The sequence below is a fragment of the Aphis gossypii genome, chromosome X, assembly GCF_020184175.1.
Source record: "Aphis gossypii isolate Hap1 chromosome X, ASM2018417v2, whole genome shotgun sequence".
NCBI lineage: Eukaryota > Metazoa > Arthropoda > Insecta > Hemiptera > Aphididae > Aphis > Aphis gossypii.
Window position 1 is genome coordinate 45,739,616 of NC_065533.1, and position 16,572 is coordinate 45,756,187.

The following is a 16,572-nucleotide window of genomic DNA, read 5'->3' on the forward strand; positions in this document are numbered from 1 at the left end:
TATGCGTTCAGTCCGCGAAAAAGCGCCGTCCACGTCGTACGCGTATAGGTGAACGCGTAGTGACTTATCGTTCCGTCGTTTAACGGTATAAATTATATTGTCGTGATCTTCTCAAAGTCTACGGACCTCTATAACCGCGGAAAGCTGCAGGTTCGGTTTTTATTCCGTCGAAAAAAAAAAATGTCCGTTATTCGGAGGTCAGACGACCTTTCGCCGCAGCCGCGTACCTCGTAACACCGCGGCAGACACCGACTCGACGCCGGCGGACCGCCAACGACGGCGGCCGCGACGTTTGCCGCGGCCATTACGGCGGCCGCCGCCGTGGCGTGGTACGCGTCTGCAGACGGAGGCCCGCCGCCGCCGCCGGTGGCCGACACGGTGCTGGTCCACGTCACCCTGTGCGCGTGCCAGCTGCTCGCGTTCACGGCCGTCGTGTACGCGCTGTCCGCGTGCTGCGGCGTGCACGTCGTGCGAGCGTGCCGGTCGGGAAGGCGCAAGGCCGTCCACCGGTATCCCGGCGGGCCGCTGTCCGAACCGGTGACCGCCCGCGACTCCACCGAGTCCGCTGACCGCCTGCTCCGGGACGTCGACCGACCGTCGCAGACGTGCGCCGACAACCATCACGCGCATCACCACCGGCGCAGGAAGATCAGATCGGCCGCGCCACTGTTACAGCGGTAATGATGCGACGAACTCGATGCCCCCCCCCCCAGTTTTCCGAGAGCCGCGAGATTCGGCCGTCTCGCGGGACTGTTTTCCGGACGGTTTCTGACGGAAGCGCCATAATATAACGATCGTCGTTAAATGTTTTAATAATATTATGGAAACTCTCGCGGTATACCTACACCTGCAGACGCGGAGATTCGCGGTTCCGGCGGGTGGCTATATTTATTTTGCACTGTTTCCCGCGGCCAATTCGAGCTTAACCGACGTATTAAGTAGGTAACCGCCGACGTAGGCGTGTTGTAGGTAACTGCAATAACGGAAGTGATAAATAGGTGTGCCTCACAAAAGTATATATATTTAATTATAATAAGTGTTTTGACAACCGGTAGGTATATATATGTGTATTATATTATTATGATTACACGCTTAAAGTGATGCGGGGTCCGGGACTTTGGGAGATTTAAACGTGTTAATAATTTATACAATGTATAATATTCCATGTATACGCATCTAATATGCATTGTACCCAGTGGTCTCTTAGACGGTTACCTAACGCTAAAATAATACGCATCTCATATTCTCATGGTTTTCTTTTAAAGTCAACCGATTATTGCTTTTTCAATATTATAATACATGTAGGTACCTACCTTATACTTTTAAAAGGGATATAAAAGTACATAATATATTGTATCTACATGATACATTTATGTGACATAACATATTAGTATTATATAAGAACCATTTAATTCATAGTTACATAACTTATAATACATGTTGTACTTATATATTTCATAAAACTCTTAAAAACTACTCTTAACTACTAACCTAACTTAACCTAATCCGTGTAAAAGTATAAGACTAAACAGGCTGTTTAGAGCGATTAGAAATAAAAATAATAAAAATTTTAATTTTACCTTTATTTTATCATTTTTCATAAGTCATTACATTTTACAATGATTTAAATTTTAAAGCCATAATATGTCAAAATAAAAATTGTAAAGCGTATTTGAAAAAAAATTAAGCAACAATGATGTAAAAATATTTTACGACGTGAAACGAGTGTGCCCCTCTCAAAGATCCCTGTGTATGGCACTAATATACAGCATGATATAATATGATATGATATTATTCTATTCTGTGATATTATAATGCTTCAGCATTCAGCCAGATCATTTTTGTTAAAATAAACTTGTTGCTAGTCCAGAAAATTTCCTGGACCATTTCCATCATTAAGATTTAAACGAAAAAATACGCATTCAACTAATTAACGAGTGTTGTACGATTGAAGAGAAAAATGACCGTGTCAAAATACCTATGGGCTCTATTCATATTCTATCGATGGTTGTTAAGTCTAAACAATTTTACTTGATTTAAATTTCTACACGGTCGAACAGTTCTTAAAAATAACTATTTTTAGGTATACAATTTTGCTAAAATTGTATCGTAATAATACAACTGTTTGTATAATATAAAATCTAGTTTACCTACCTATATAATATAGTTCACGATACGATTTAATTAATAAAAAGGTTTTACAATATCCGACTCCGTGAAAAATGTCATAGACACCAATCATCTAGTAATATATGTTGATGGTATTTGTAATTTTTAATATATTTATACATAATATACATTACACATTTACACATATATATTATGTGCATTGTACATTACACCTATATATTATATAATAATTTATGTGATCCTATATAAAAAAAAAATTTCAATGCAGTTGTCACCTAATATGATACAAAAATTTCAAGCACTACAAATATTCTATAGTGCATTTTTCTAATTATCTAAAAAAAAAAACCATTGTAATAATTCGATAGGGTGGTACAATGAAATTGATATACTTAAACCATATTAAAACGTATATTATTACATGTTGGTGTTTGAATTGTATTATATTAACTATACTATATTTCGATACAATTTTAATAGTTCAAATGCCTTTTATAAATAGATAATACATTAAGAATCAAAATGTACATAAAAATGGCGCAGAATAAATCCAGACATTAAATATTGGGTCACAAGTCACGACATAGATATCATTTACAATTTTTTATCATATCGTTCTACTTACTTTGGCTTATACCATATACAAATAAAAAATAGGAATAGTTTTACTAAAATTATTATTGCACGATTTCATAAATACCGAAGGACACCCATCGTTGGTTTTATATGAAATAATTATATTATAATTTGCGGAAAAATATGTGCATATACAAATTATCATACCTAATCACATTTTTCATCACCACAAAAATATATTTTTTAGCTATATTTACAAACGTGCATTATTCAGTTACTTATTCTACTGTAAATTTAGTATTCATTTGAAAACGAAAAAATTATAGTATATTATCGTGAGGCTTTTACTATTGAGCATAGTATTGAAACAGTATAACAAAAGTCCTTGAGAATAATTGATCAAATGCTTTTAGAACGCAGCCAATACAATATATTATTACCTATCAAATAGTATGTGTGCGTATAGTGGTAAATTATAATAAAACTGGCTATTTTATTATGTTAATAAGTTATTTGAGTCATAGTCCGTATAGTCATACTATTTTAGTAGTAAAAATTACTTAACCTAACGTCGAGTTATTGTTGTTCCAAATAATACATTAATGTAGTATTTTAAACACAGTTATTGGCAACAACTAGCCATGAATACTTAGCCCGAAACTCGCATTTTATAATAGCTTAGGTCAGTCCTCGAGCGTGTTTGTCAAAATAATAAATATTATTTAGTAGGTACCTATTTAATTTATATTGTGTTTATTACTTTATTATGATGAAAACTTTGAAATTCTTCAGTACCTATTAATTATTGTTTAACCATAAATATAATGAAGAGATAATAACTTCCAGATCCTTAACTAATATTTACCATTGTTTATTATTGAACCTAAACAAAAATTGAGCGTTATGTAACCGACAAGAGTTGAGCCATTTTCTTAATTTATTCATTTTAAATTTCTAAATAAGTCTATTTGTTTAATATACAGCTATGCGTCTATACCAATAAAATTGGCTACAGTATAAACACCTTAGAAACGAGAATCACAAAAGTGCAATCTTAGGCTTTAAAAGTTTGAAATTGACTTGGTGATCACGTTTAGAGTAAATAAACAATTTTACTAAAATTTTATGAAATGTATTGTACTTCGGAAATTATCATTTGTATACATTAGTTTAAAATCAAATTTGTAAAATTATTACTATTTTACACATTCAAAATTAATAAAAATATTACGCATTGTTGTATCAAACTAATTAATGACGATTTTTAAAAGTTGAATTATTAATTTCCATCATGGTCTCAATTAGTATAGAACTTTCTAAACTTTGACAAGAGGTGTGTATAATATATGTAATATGACTAATACGTATATAGAGTTTAGCCACCATTTAGTGATCAAATTTTATGCTGGTGGCGTGGCTATTCGACAAACAAACAATTTTTGGATATTCTGTCGCCATTACTCCTCCTATACCTACAAATTAAAACTATTGATAATTAATATTTCTGTTTCCCTTATATTATACGAATAAATTATAAACTAATGTTATATGATAGTTTGCTTGTAGTGGTTTTCCATTTATTGAACTGTTTAAAAAAATTAAATATACAGTAGACATGACATCTTATTATAAATTAACACAGTTCACAAAAGTATGTCTTAATAATAACAGAAATTTTCAATTCTAAAAACAATTAAATAAATAAATCTTAACTACCAATAAGTATATAATGATACAAATTTTTGGTTATGCAAATGTAATCAGTGTTATATTTTATGTTTGTGTTATTTGTGTATATAATGTTGTTCGAAAGAGCGTAGGATTTTGTTGCCAAAAGACTTATAAAGCACCTAAATTTAATTTCTAGTAGTAGTCACAAAACGTGAAAACTATTAAATTTACATATATTTACCATAAATAAATTATTTACCAATTTATCACGATGTAATATATACATCAATAAAAGGTCGTAAATATCGAAAAATCTCAATTTAAAAAATATATTATTTGTTCTTCCGATATTCACCAATCGTGTATAATATTATGTATATTTTTTTAGATTCTGGGCGGAGCAATGAATGTATATTGATTTTACAATAATGTATTTTTTTTATATCTAAAGACACTATTCTAATAAAATAAAAATGTTTTCAACCGTATTAACTTTCAATGTGATTTATGGTAGAAAATCGGATCTAGTTGGTACTTTGGCAGCTCAAAAAAAAAATATTTTCTTTTAGTTGTAATTCAATAATGAAGAACTGAGTGACTGAAAGTTTTTAAAAAAGTTTTCTATTTGCATTTTCTAGACACGATATAATTACAAATTATTTTGGCTACAAATATTTTTATGCCATTATTATAAGCTTTTGAAAATTTTCAAAGTTTTTCTTGCAATCCTACAGCAATTTTTAAATATCGAACCTATTATTTTTTTTTTAAGTAGTAATACACAACGCACAGTACAAAAAACAAGTACGAAAGACGAAACATGATGATAACTAAGTATTATAACCATTTAATATAACAAACGATGTTTCTACCAACTAATTACCCGGGGCTACGTAATAGTGTAATACGTGTTAGCCGATGTTCCGAGCATGTGAGGAGGGTGTTGTAATTGAATATTTTCGATCATCGAGCTGCGAATAATTCCCGTATATTTTGTATAAACTAAATATTAATTATAATAACCTAGTTCCTAGATTAGAGACTTAATAATAATATATTATACTCTACACAGTGATACAATGTATAAGAAATAAGAATACAGACTATAGTTATTTATATATATTCTATAGAAATATATATCATACTGAATTGATTATTTGTTTTTGGAAAAGTAAATAAAACAAAATGTAATACATTATACTTGTACAATATACATGATTATAAATTTTTATAGATATTTTTTAAAAAAAATAGGTCATGGGATCATTCCTCATCCGGCTCATCTCACTTGTTTGACCACCACTGTTTCAGATCATAAAAAGCTAGAAGATACCATTATTTTATCACATACCAAAAACGTGCTTATAATATGTATTATATTACTTATCTTAAGTATACAAATAAAAGGCACGAGATAAATTTAAGAAACCATATTAAATTATTTATAATTTCTTTCGTCCTAGTATAATTTACTAATGCAAAAATACATTATATATTTTATACCTACATACAAATACCCGAGCATAGGCGTGTGTAGACTTCTGAGTCAAGTATGGCTAAATTCAATCTGACAACCCCCCCCCCTTGTCATAGTGACATAAGAAAAAAATTATACAAATTTCGAAGTGACCCTTTTGTTGGTGACTGGAAAATGTAAACAATCATTTTTAATTATTTCACATAATATACAATTCATCGATATTGATTTAAAATTTTAACATTTCGATAGGCAACCAGTATATTATCTTTAATTGTGTAAATATCTATGATTTTGATTAATTTTGCTTTCAATTTTCTACGGCTATAACGCCTTATTACTTTCTTAAGTACCAAGTATTCACTCACGTATAAAAAATAAGGCTCTAATCTAATAAACACATATAATTATGTATCTTGTTTAAAAGTTATACACAATTATAATAATTATACAACTGTAACTGGTCGAACTGCTGCTTACAGGTCTGAACCACATGAATCAGAATTGTTCAAAAGCGTCGCCGACAACAACCCTGAAGACTTATTAAAATCATCAGACTCGGACCTGGACGAGCCGTTGGACTATAAAGAGAATTCCTATTTTCCAGTCCGTGTGGGATCCGTCATCAACGACCGTTATCACATAATAAAGAAGCTGGGTTGGGGCCATTTCTCTACCGTTTGGCTCTCTTGGGACGACGTGTGAGTATAATAATAAATAATAGTATATCGTATTTTATTACTCGAGTAATGCACGCTATCATCGTGACTCCAAAGGTATATAGGTATACAACAATATAAATATCTATATACCAGCTAATGATGCCTATACGGAAGTTTGTCAGCCACATAGGAATAAATAAGGATGGGCTTTAACGTATTAAACCTCTCAAACATATTCCAAAAAGAAGTGAAAGTATATACGTCATACGAGTATTAATAAAAGTAATTTTAAAAAAATGATTAGTATTTTTATTAGTATTTTATGCGATGAATATTGTCTTAAACAATATATAATATTATATTATACAGACAATTTTTCTATCAATTAAAATATTATTTTTACTATAACTTCAATAATTGTTACATTTATAGGTACAAATATAAAAAAAAAATATGAAACTATAAAAAAGAACTTGAATACGTAATGATTACAAAATATTTAAAATTATATTAATTTAATAGATTGGTAGGTAATCGATGATTTTAGAAACTCCAATATGAGTATGAGTAAAATTATTATACAACTGTGAAAACTGTTTAAAAAGTCTCCAATATTATTAATCCAAAAAAATGTAAAATACTTCGGAGCTTCGTCCTTGCTTGTTATACCCCTGGGAGATTTTATCTAAAATATTTCTTATTTTGCAATAATCGTGACCTACAAGACTTTAGGCATTTGCATTTTTGTACTGTCTTGACTGTATCTTTTTTTCTTTTTTTGAGAAAGACGGTAACCACTAACAAAACCAGTTTTTACGGTAATATATTTAATTACAATACAATATTTTGCCTTTGTTTTGTATTGCCTAATACTTACTTAATTTCGTTATCAATTCCATCAATCGTTGCTGGTCATATGCAATAAAAATATTCCGAAATTCTATAAGCAATAAGTAGAAATCATTAGAAATAATATGCTCCCGGAAAAAGAAACTATAAGTTATTTCACAATATACCGATGGTTACCGACAATGGGTTCGTTGATTGTTTGTGTTCGTATCTTCGTAAATTAATTTATAATAAGAAAATATAAGTGATCCGCAAGTGCAATAATTACTACTATTATAGTACTATACCTAGTAAATGCTTAACCTGGATAACTTGTCGAGGGTAGTTACAATATTATTTTTGTTACTAATTTGTTATTATTATCATTAACTACCTTTGTTTGCACTTGGTAATCAACTATTATATATTATGATAGTATGATACTAGAGTACCTATACTAAACAGTAGGCGGTGGGCAAGCGAGACTTCACTATAATATATTAATATACTCTACTGAAGTTTTGTACCTGACAGTAGAATAATATGCTAAGGGTTAGTATACTATATAATCACAAGTTATATAATATTTAATAATATGTGAAGTTGTAAAATAAACTGTTTGTTGGACTTTGAATAATATCTTCATAGGTAGTTCATATTAAACATATAACTGCAGAAATAAAAAATAGTTATTTTTTCAAGATTTTGAAAATTGTCATTCATTTAATGCACATTCATTATGGTTGCTATCATATTGTCATAACGGATAATAACCATCACGTTCTTACATTGAAATTTGAAATTCACTAACTTACTACGTGAATCTTTATAAAATATATGTGATGGAAGTAAGATTGACAAAACTAAACATTATAACATAGTACCTATTTCAATTGGTTCAAAACTCGATTCTTCACTCAAGTTTCAAATGGCTCTGATAATATATGTATAAGAATATACATTATAAAGGAATTAGCATACTTCGAAAACTTATTTAAATGTTTATTTATTTATTTAAATTATTGCAGTGACGTTTTTCATAACTCTGATTTTGAATAGTTTTATCAAAAAAATAATAAAACATTCCATTTTTTTGCATTAGTAGTTAAATACTTTCAATCAGATAATTTATCTATATAAAATTGATATATTACTATTATTATTGTTATTTTGTTTTAATAGGTATAATGTTATTAATTATTTATTTATGAATCAGCTATAAAATACAATAATAAAAAAATATGTTTGTATTATTTTTAATTTCATTAAGTATTAAATTATTAATTTGTTATAATTTAATTAATTTACTTATACATCCTAGATAGGTAATATAGTTCAAAAATAATTATATTTTAATGCATTTAAAACTTATTTTGAAGATAATAGGTTTTTAAGTTTATATGGAAATAATGGAATATAAAATCAATATACAATTTATCAACGAATTCAAAAAAATATTTAAAAAATATTTTATGAATCGAATATTTTTGAAATTCGCCTAATTTTATCTACAGTACTACTATAGGTCCTATTTCTTCTTGAACCGTTTGAATTTTTTTTAATTCCGCAATATTCAAACTGCCCGTAAGTTGAATACCTTGTATTATATTTCCATTAATTTGATGTCTATTAAAAAATGAAAATTAATAGAAATAAATAAATTTTATTTAATAAAACTTTGGATACAAACTTCATATTATTGTTATTTAATGTTTACCTTTTTTAACGATATTATATTATATGTATATACACTAAATTCTTAGAAATATGTTATAATTTTTTAAGTATGTAAAAAAAAGGAATTTATTGTAAAATATGTACAAATATTGTTATTATTATAACATAATGCATAAATTGTTTTCTTAACAGTGATGGGTTATAAAAAAATCTAAAAAATTGTATTGTTCTAAGTTTGACGTTTGTATAAGTAATAAGATTGTATTTTTGTGGTTGTATAGGGCTCACAACTTTTCAGCACTCAAGGTAGTGAAATCCGCAGTTGATTACACAGAAAGTGCGTTGGATGAAATTCGAATGTTAAAAAGCGTAAGTACTCACTGAACCCATACACATTATACAGTATCATGATAATTTCTAACCGGTCGCAATGGCGCCCATATGAGACGCAAGTGAGGGACATGTCCCCCCCTGGAAAATGTTGAAAATGTTGGAAAATTGTTTACTGTGATCAGAATCTATTTATTTATTTAGATAGAATTTAAAAATTTAATTTAATATATGAAAATCTATAATTTGTTTATGAAAAATCGGTTTATTTACTGTAGCAAATCAGGGTTATCAGCTGTAAATAACAACACGCTTTTTCGTTTTTATTCTATGAATAATTATAAATTCTTTATATATTGTGTATTACCTGCACAGATACGATATGTATAATATGTGTGTGTATACACCACCATAATATTTTATTTATTATCACAGATATATATGTAATTATATATAAATACATATAGCCATTCCTATTTATAAATTGATTGATAAATTTAAATTTTGACCCCCTCCCCCTTGAGAATTTTCCTATGGGTGCCCTTGAACCGGTGTATTGGCTATCTTGTTATATTAACATTTATGTATACGAACGTAAAGAATGATATTAACATTATGTTATCAATTACAATAATAATAATATAATTATACCACACAGATTTATCGTCATCGGGATTTGGATACAAACCGTACAAAGATCATTCAGTTATTCGACGATTTCCGAATAGACGGTTTGCGGGGTATGCACGTGGTCATGGTGTTCGAGGCATTGGGGCCCAATTTGCTTAAGCTCATCAAGAGGACCAATTACCAGGGGATACCGTTATACTTGGTAAAACATATCATCAGACAAGTGAGTTTATAGGATTCAGCCGAGTGAACACGTTCGCAGTAAATAACAACGAACTGCGATCACTATACATAAGCATCATTTGCGCTGTATACATAATACCGATTGTTGTGTGTATTCATATCTAGGTCTTGCAAGGGCTGAAATACCTTCACGAGACTTGTCACATAATTCACACAGACATCAAGCCCGAGAATATATTGATTTGTGCACAACACCAATATATAAAGCTAACAGCCGAAAACAGTTGCAAGCAGATGTCTATACTGAGCTTACGTAAGTATACCTATACATAATAATGCATGCCAATGTGTCCACGATATATTATACTGTGTAAATATGTCACTCTCTCTGTATATAGGTATAATAATATATAACATAATATATATTTGGGATTTTCTGCATTCTATTTAATTTTAACTTAAAATAAAAGTATATTTGAATGCTATTTTATATTTTTAATGTATTATTATATTATTATTCATATAATAAATTATGTAGTAGGAATAAAATTATTTGGTATCTATTCTGAATACGAATAATATTCTTTACAAATCTGGGACACAGACGCTAATGGATCGTGACGGTTCTATTTAACAACAATCGATTTTCAGCACAGACGCACAGTACATTTTTCACTAACAATATTCTTAGAACATAATATATATATATATTAGGTCAAGTGACAGAGAATTCAAAATATTTTAAATAGGATTTATCAGAGAACCGACGAACCAAAAGTAAATAGATTTAGTTGGAGAAAAATTTAAATCAATTCAAAATAAAGAAAGAAAAACATTAAGTATTTGAAAACCAAAGATTATATACATAAATGTAAATTTTCAGTTTATTCATTTAACCATATTTTTTTATGTATAACTAATGTTTTTAACACAAGCAGTTAATACTTTAAAAGTTTTACTCAAAAGAAAATGATTTTTGGTAAACTCAGTTTCCGATGAGCGAAGGACAAATCACCGAAAATAATTAGGAACAATTGAAGACATTTAGGTACCTTATTCTTAACGTAAATAATTTCATTGTAAAACGAAAAAACAAAATTCCCGGAAGTTTAACTTTTGCTTAAGTAGATGCAAGATGTATATTGTCTAAGCAATATATATGCAATTACTTACATATTTACAAATTTAATATTTTTAAAAATAATAACGAATTATTTTTCAATCTGGGTTTGATTCAGAGTTATATACCTACTTATATCTATCCTGGTATTTAATCAAACTATTTCACTAGTCGCTATGAACTATGCACTTACTTAAATATATATTTCAACTTGAAAGGTCATTAACTATTCAGTAGACTATATTAATATTATACTTAATTTCCAGTGTGTGATTAAAATTTATAGTTTTAGTTAATAAACTGAAGATTAAAGAGTATAGGCATCTATTTATACATCACTACATCAGTGTATAACTATTATAATAGCAGTATATTATAGTTTATTCTTGTACCGTTATGTACTAATGTATACCACTATATAATCCATATGATTTAGTCCATTTAGACATTTAGTTAAATACACAAACATGGTTTATATGAGTTTTCTTGAAAATTATTGTTCTAACTATATTTTACTTAAATAGGCAACAGAAAATGTGAGAAAAATAACGCCGATGAAAGATTACAGGGTAATTATCGATTAGACGGAATTCGATCGGAACAATCGTTGGATATGGAAAGCGGTTAGTATAAAATATTATAAGCTATCGTATTATACGAGCGTAACGTACAAAATTAATTCCCGAGTCGAGAATTTGAGATAAAGTTAAGAGTACAAATTGATTCCTGATAAAAATTACTTATTAATACAACTATTCAAATTGATTACTTCTCGTAGAAATAGGTAATTTTATGATTAAAAATTATTACGAATCAAATCACATACCCAATACCTAACTATAATAGCATTATATTATTTTACAAATATTGCATTGAATATACATTGTGTGTTTTTTCTAGAGAGTTATGCCGAATCAAATTGTTATTTTAGAAAAATTAGTAAATTCAAAAAATTATACGAATTGTTGGACGATTTGGGAAGTGTAAATATCAAAATAGCTGATCTTGGTAACGCTTGTTGGGAGGTAATAATTAATTATTTTATTCTTAATTAATAATTATTAATGACGAGATGGCATTCCCATCATAATATAATAGTAATTAGTATTATGTCTGCAATAAATTTAGTGTCTAGCTATCGAGTGTATTATACCTAGACTATCATATTGAATACTCGATGCTACATATTAGATTCTGAACGAAGTGATGAATGTATTGATTTTACAATGATGTGTGTTGTATGTTTTTTTTATGTTTTTTGTGTGTTCTATGTACAGCATAACTAGTCGAAATAATGCTTCAATTTCAAACTTTGGGGGTGGTTTTCGATGGCAAAGTGAATATCCTAGGTGCATTATAGAGATCAAAAATAAATATTTTCCAACAGTTTTCAAAAAAATCGATTAAAATAAAAAAAAAATGACGGAAAAACGTGAATTTTTACGCAAAACCAGTTTTTGACCAAATCGATTTTTTATATGATTATAACTCAAAAACTAATCACTGTAAATACTTGAAATTTTCACCTAATACTGTTATTAATACATGGCTAAATAATTTTCAAAAAATATTTTGACTTTTTTTGAGTTATTTATAGACCACAGAAATTTTTGATTTTTCTGAGGTTTTTTTTTTGAAGTGTCGATAAAAATATTTCAGATGACCAAAAAAACTTGAAAATTGAATACAAGATTTCTTATGAGTTGTTCTTATTGTAGTTAAAAAAAATTAAAAATCGTTATTCACAAATTTTTTTATAAACATTTATAGTTCAAATTTTCACGAAATACTCGTATGTCGAAATCACGAAAATTTGCAAGTAATTTTGAAGTTGAAAAATCATAAAATTGTTTGTGTTTATACTTAAGAATTAAAAATACAACACTAAGTTTTCCATAAGTTTTCCTTCAAGTAGCTTTTGAGAAAACTTGAAGTATCATTATAGGAAAAATTTTAAGTGCGTTTGAATTTTAATTTTTTACGAAATAGCGTAACAATAACGATTTATCCTCAAACGATTTTAAATATTTGATATTATTCAAAAAGTATAAGTTGTTGATACTTGAAAATTTCACCAATTATTTAGATTGGCATTTTCTTTACATGATTTAATTTTCAAAATATTTTGACTTTTTTTGAGCTATTTATAGACAACAGAAATTTTCAATTTTTCTGAAAAAATTTTTTTGAAGTGTCGATAAAATTTTTTTGGCTGAGTCAAAATACTTGACAATTTAATACAAAGTTTCTCATAAGTTATTTTTAAAGTGATTAAAAAATTATAAGAATATATAGGCACAATTTTTTTTTTATTAGCATTTAAAGTTCAAATATTTACAAAAATTCGTCAAAATCATGAATATTTGCAAATTATTTTGTAGGTATAATTCATAAAAGTTTTTGTATAAGTAGCTAAAAGTTGAAAATTTAATACAAGATTTTCCATAAGTTTAACTTACAATAATTATAAAGAACTTAAATGTTGGTGTATTCAGGCCATTAAAACTTTAACCACCTTTTTCACCAACCACTGAAAATTATATCCTAGGCTGACAAATCATCTTCGTTCAGAATCGTTTTTCGTATACCTACAATGATATACCTATCATTGGATTCAAATTTAACACTCCTATAATATATACCTAATAGTGATCCACACGGCACCTAATATACAGCAGAACGGTACCCACTTACCCGCTTTTATTTTTATATTACTGAACTTGAGAATATTATACAAATGTATTAGCATAGTATTGCAAAATAGGCATAATTTCTTAATTCTTTAGATAAAATTTGTTTTAGTTGTATTTTATTTTTCGTAGGATAATCACTACACAGAAAACATTCAAACACGCCAATACCGAAGTCTGGAGGTTCTCCTAGGTGCTGGATACGGCACACCTGCCGACATTTGGAGCACAGCTTGTCTGGTTTGTTTTTATAAATCATAATTTTAGATATAGATATTTGTCTACTGTGTCCAAAAAATTCAAAATAATTACTTTAAACCTTTTCCTAGGAATATTTAATTACACTTAATACATTTTAAAAAATATAGTTGAACACTACATACCTATAATATACTCGTATAATATAATATTATATATTATATTATATTTCTTAACAAAATACATATTTATAATAATAAACGTTTTTATTGGTTTTACGGTTTTTCCATATCATATGATGTTAGTTAAAGGATATTTTCGCAAAACTGTTTAAAGGATTTATGTATTAAAAGTATTTTAAATAGTCGACATTTTTAAATTTTCAGTTGAAAAAAATACATAATAATATATAATATTATTTATTGAACATTTATTGACAATTAACAAAATGTAAGCAAGGTCCCATAACATACAATTTGGTAAATAATGTGTAAAAACAACTCCGCTGCAGATGAAAATCTTAAATTTCGAATTACTTAATAATATCGTAATTATTGTAAAATGTATACACATAAACGTATAATACACATTGCATATATATTATAGTTCGTAAGTTATAGCATTGATTATACTACATATGTATAATCAATGGTTATAGATACGAACAATATACATTCTAATAAAAGCGTTACATTTTTCAGGCTTTTGAGTTAGCTACCGGTGACTTTTTATTCGACCCCCACTCTGGGGCCACTTACAACAAAGACGAAGACCATATAGCCCACATAATCGAGCTCTTAGGCCAAATACCTATGTACGTAATTCAAAGCGGCAAACACTCCAGCAGCTTTTTCAGGACCAATGGTAATAATAATAGTTAAATACAACTCATAAACTCATTATTTTAATAAAGCCAAACGATTTTGGTAAATAATGTTCATATGTACTTTAGTCTTTAGAAGACGGAGCAAGTTTGATTTTTAATGGATTCTATGTAGGCAATTTTAAATAGGGAAAATCTGCAAAAAGGGTTTAGAAGAGAAGTTTTCTGCGTACTATTGTTTTTATTTTGAAACTACATGTTTGATGTTAGTAAAAAAGTTGTTCAGGATTAAAAAAGTCTTAATAATATAACAAGCTCTAAATTTATATAATAATTAACTTTTTTAGATATTTAGTGAAATATTTAATTAATTGGTATATTACAATTATTGAATAAGAGCCTATTTTTTTATCTGTTATTTATCTAATGTTATAAGATAATTTCAAATGATAAATCACATAATAATAGTTACTTTTTTATACGTATCACAATAGGTAGAAACAATATTTAATTGTATAAGCCCTCATTATTTTTAAGATTTATGGGAGTTCCAATAAGTTTTTTTGTCTTTCTTTAATCTTACTAACTGATTTTAACAAACTTGGATTTATACATACCAAAATTTACAAATTTAATATTCAACAGGGAATTGCGTCTGTTCATATAAATAAAATAAAAAAGTTGTAAGTAAGATCTAACGTTAAAAATTAACATACTATAAGAGTATAAGACGTTAAAATCCGTTATCTACATTAAAATTATATCATATTATTATCTCATAAAATTGAATCAAATCCAATCGAAATAAAAATTGATTAACTTAACCTTATAAGCTATTTAACCTAAAAAAATATTGCTGATTCAAAACTCTTATTAACGGTGAGCGTCTTAAACCCTCTTATAAAATTAACCTTTAATTGAACTCCGTGATGATGTAACTATTATTATACATAATTTAGGTGAATCTGTATATATATACCTGTTATAGTGCTATGGTGTATACTTATATATTTATTTTTATTCATGTTCTATAATGCCTCATTGCAGGAAATTTGAAGCACATCAGTAACTTGAAACCGTGGTATTTGTACGACGTGTTGACAGAGAAATACGAATGGAATACGAAAGAAGCCAAGGCATTCTCGTCATTTCTAACACCTATGTTGGACCTGGATCAGGACAATCGAGCTTCGGCGACCCAATGTCTCTTAAACCCGTGGATGTTGGCATAACATTTCGTAATTCTGTTATTCATAATAATATATTATCATAAGTAGGTAGTTATAGTGAAATTTCCATTATTGTATTAAAATGTGTGTATTTGAAAGGTTTTTTTTCTTTTTAAAATTATTTCACAAACAAATCATTTTATATTACATACATAATATATGTTATGTACATAGTAAAATAGTACCAATTGTAAAAGCCCGAATGTATACTGCATCTATACAACACCAATTAAGTTATATTAAAATGTTGTTAAAATATAGAACATACTCATGTATGACCATGTATTTTTTTTTTTTTTTTTTGATAAAGAAAAATAGATGGAAATTATTAGAATTCATACTTTTCCC

At 28.4% G+C, this 16,572-nt stretch overlaps 1 protein-coding gene across 1 annotated transcript in view; it reads left to right on the forward strand.

Moving 5' to 3' along the window:
- Window positions 1-16,558, forward strand: part of LOC114122712 (SRSF protein kinase 3-like) — a 39,540-nt gene extending 22,982 nt beyond the window's left edge. Inside the window, exons 2-10 of the mRNA XM_027985454.2 lie at window positions 6,337-6,555; window positions 9,303-9,390; window positions 10,010-10,204; window positions 10,330-10,477; window positions 11,809-11,907; window positions 12,185-12,309; window positions 14,107-14,214; window positions 14,874-15,036; window positions 16,043-16,558. Of these exons, the coding sequence (XP_027841255.1) occupies window positions 6,337-6,555; window positions 9,303-9,390; window positions 10,010-10,204; window positions 10,330-10,477; window positions 11,809-11,907; window positions 12,185-12,309; window positions 14,107-14,214; window positions 14,874-15,036; window positions 16,043-16,227 (1,330 nt within the window). The 3' untranslated portion in view covers window positions 16,228-16,558. The remainder of the gene's footprint in view (window positions 1-6,336; window positions 6,556-9,302; window positions 9,391-10,009; window positions 10,205-10,329; window positions 10,478-11,808; window positions 11,908-12,184; window positions 12,310-14,106; window positions 14,215-14,873; window positions 15,037-16,042) is intronic.
- Window positions 16,559-16,572: the final 14 nt, after the last annotated feature.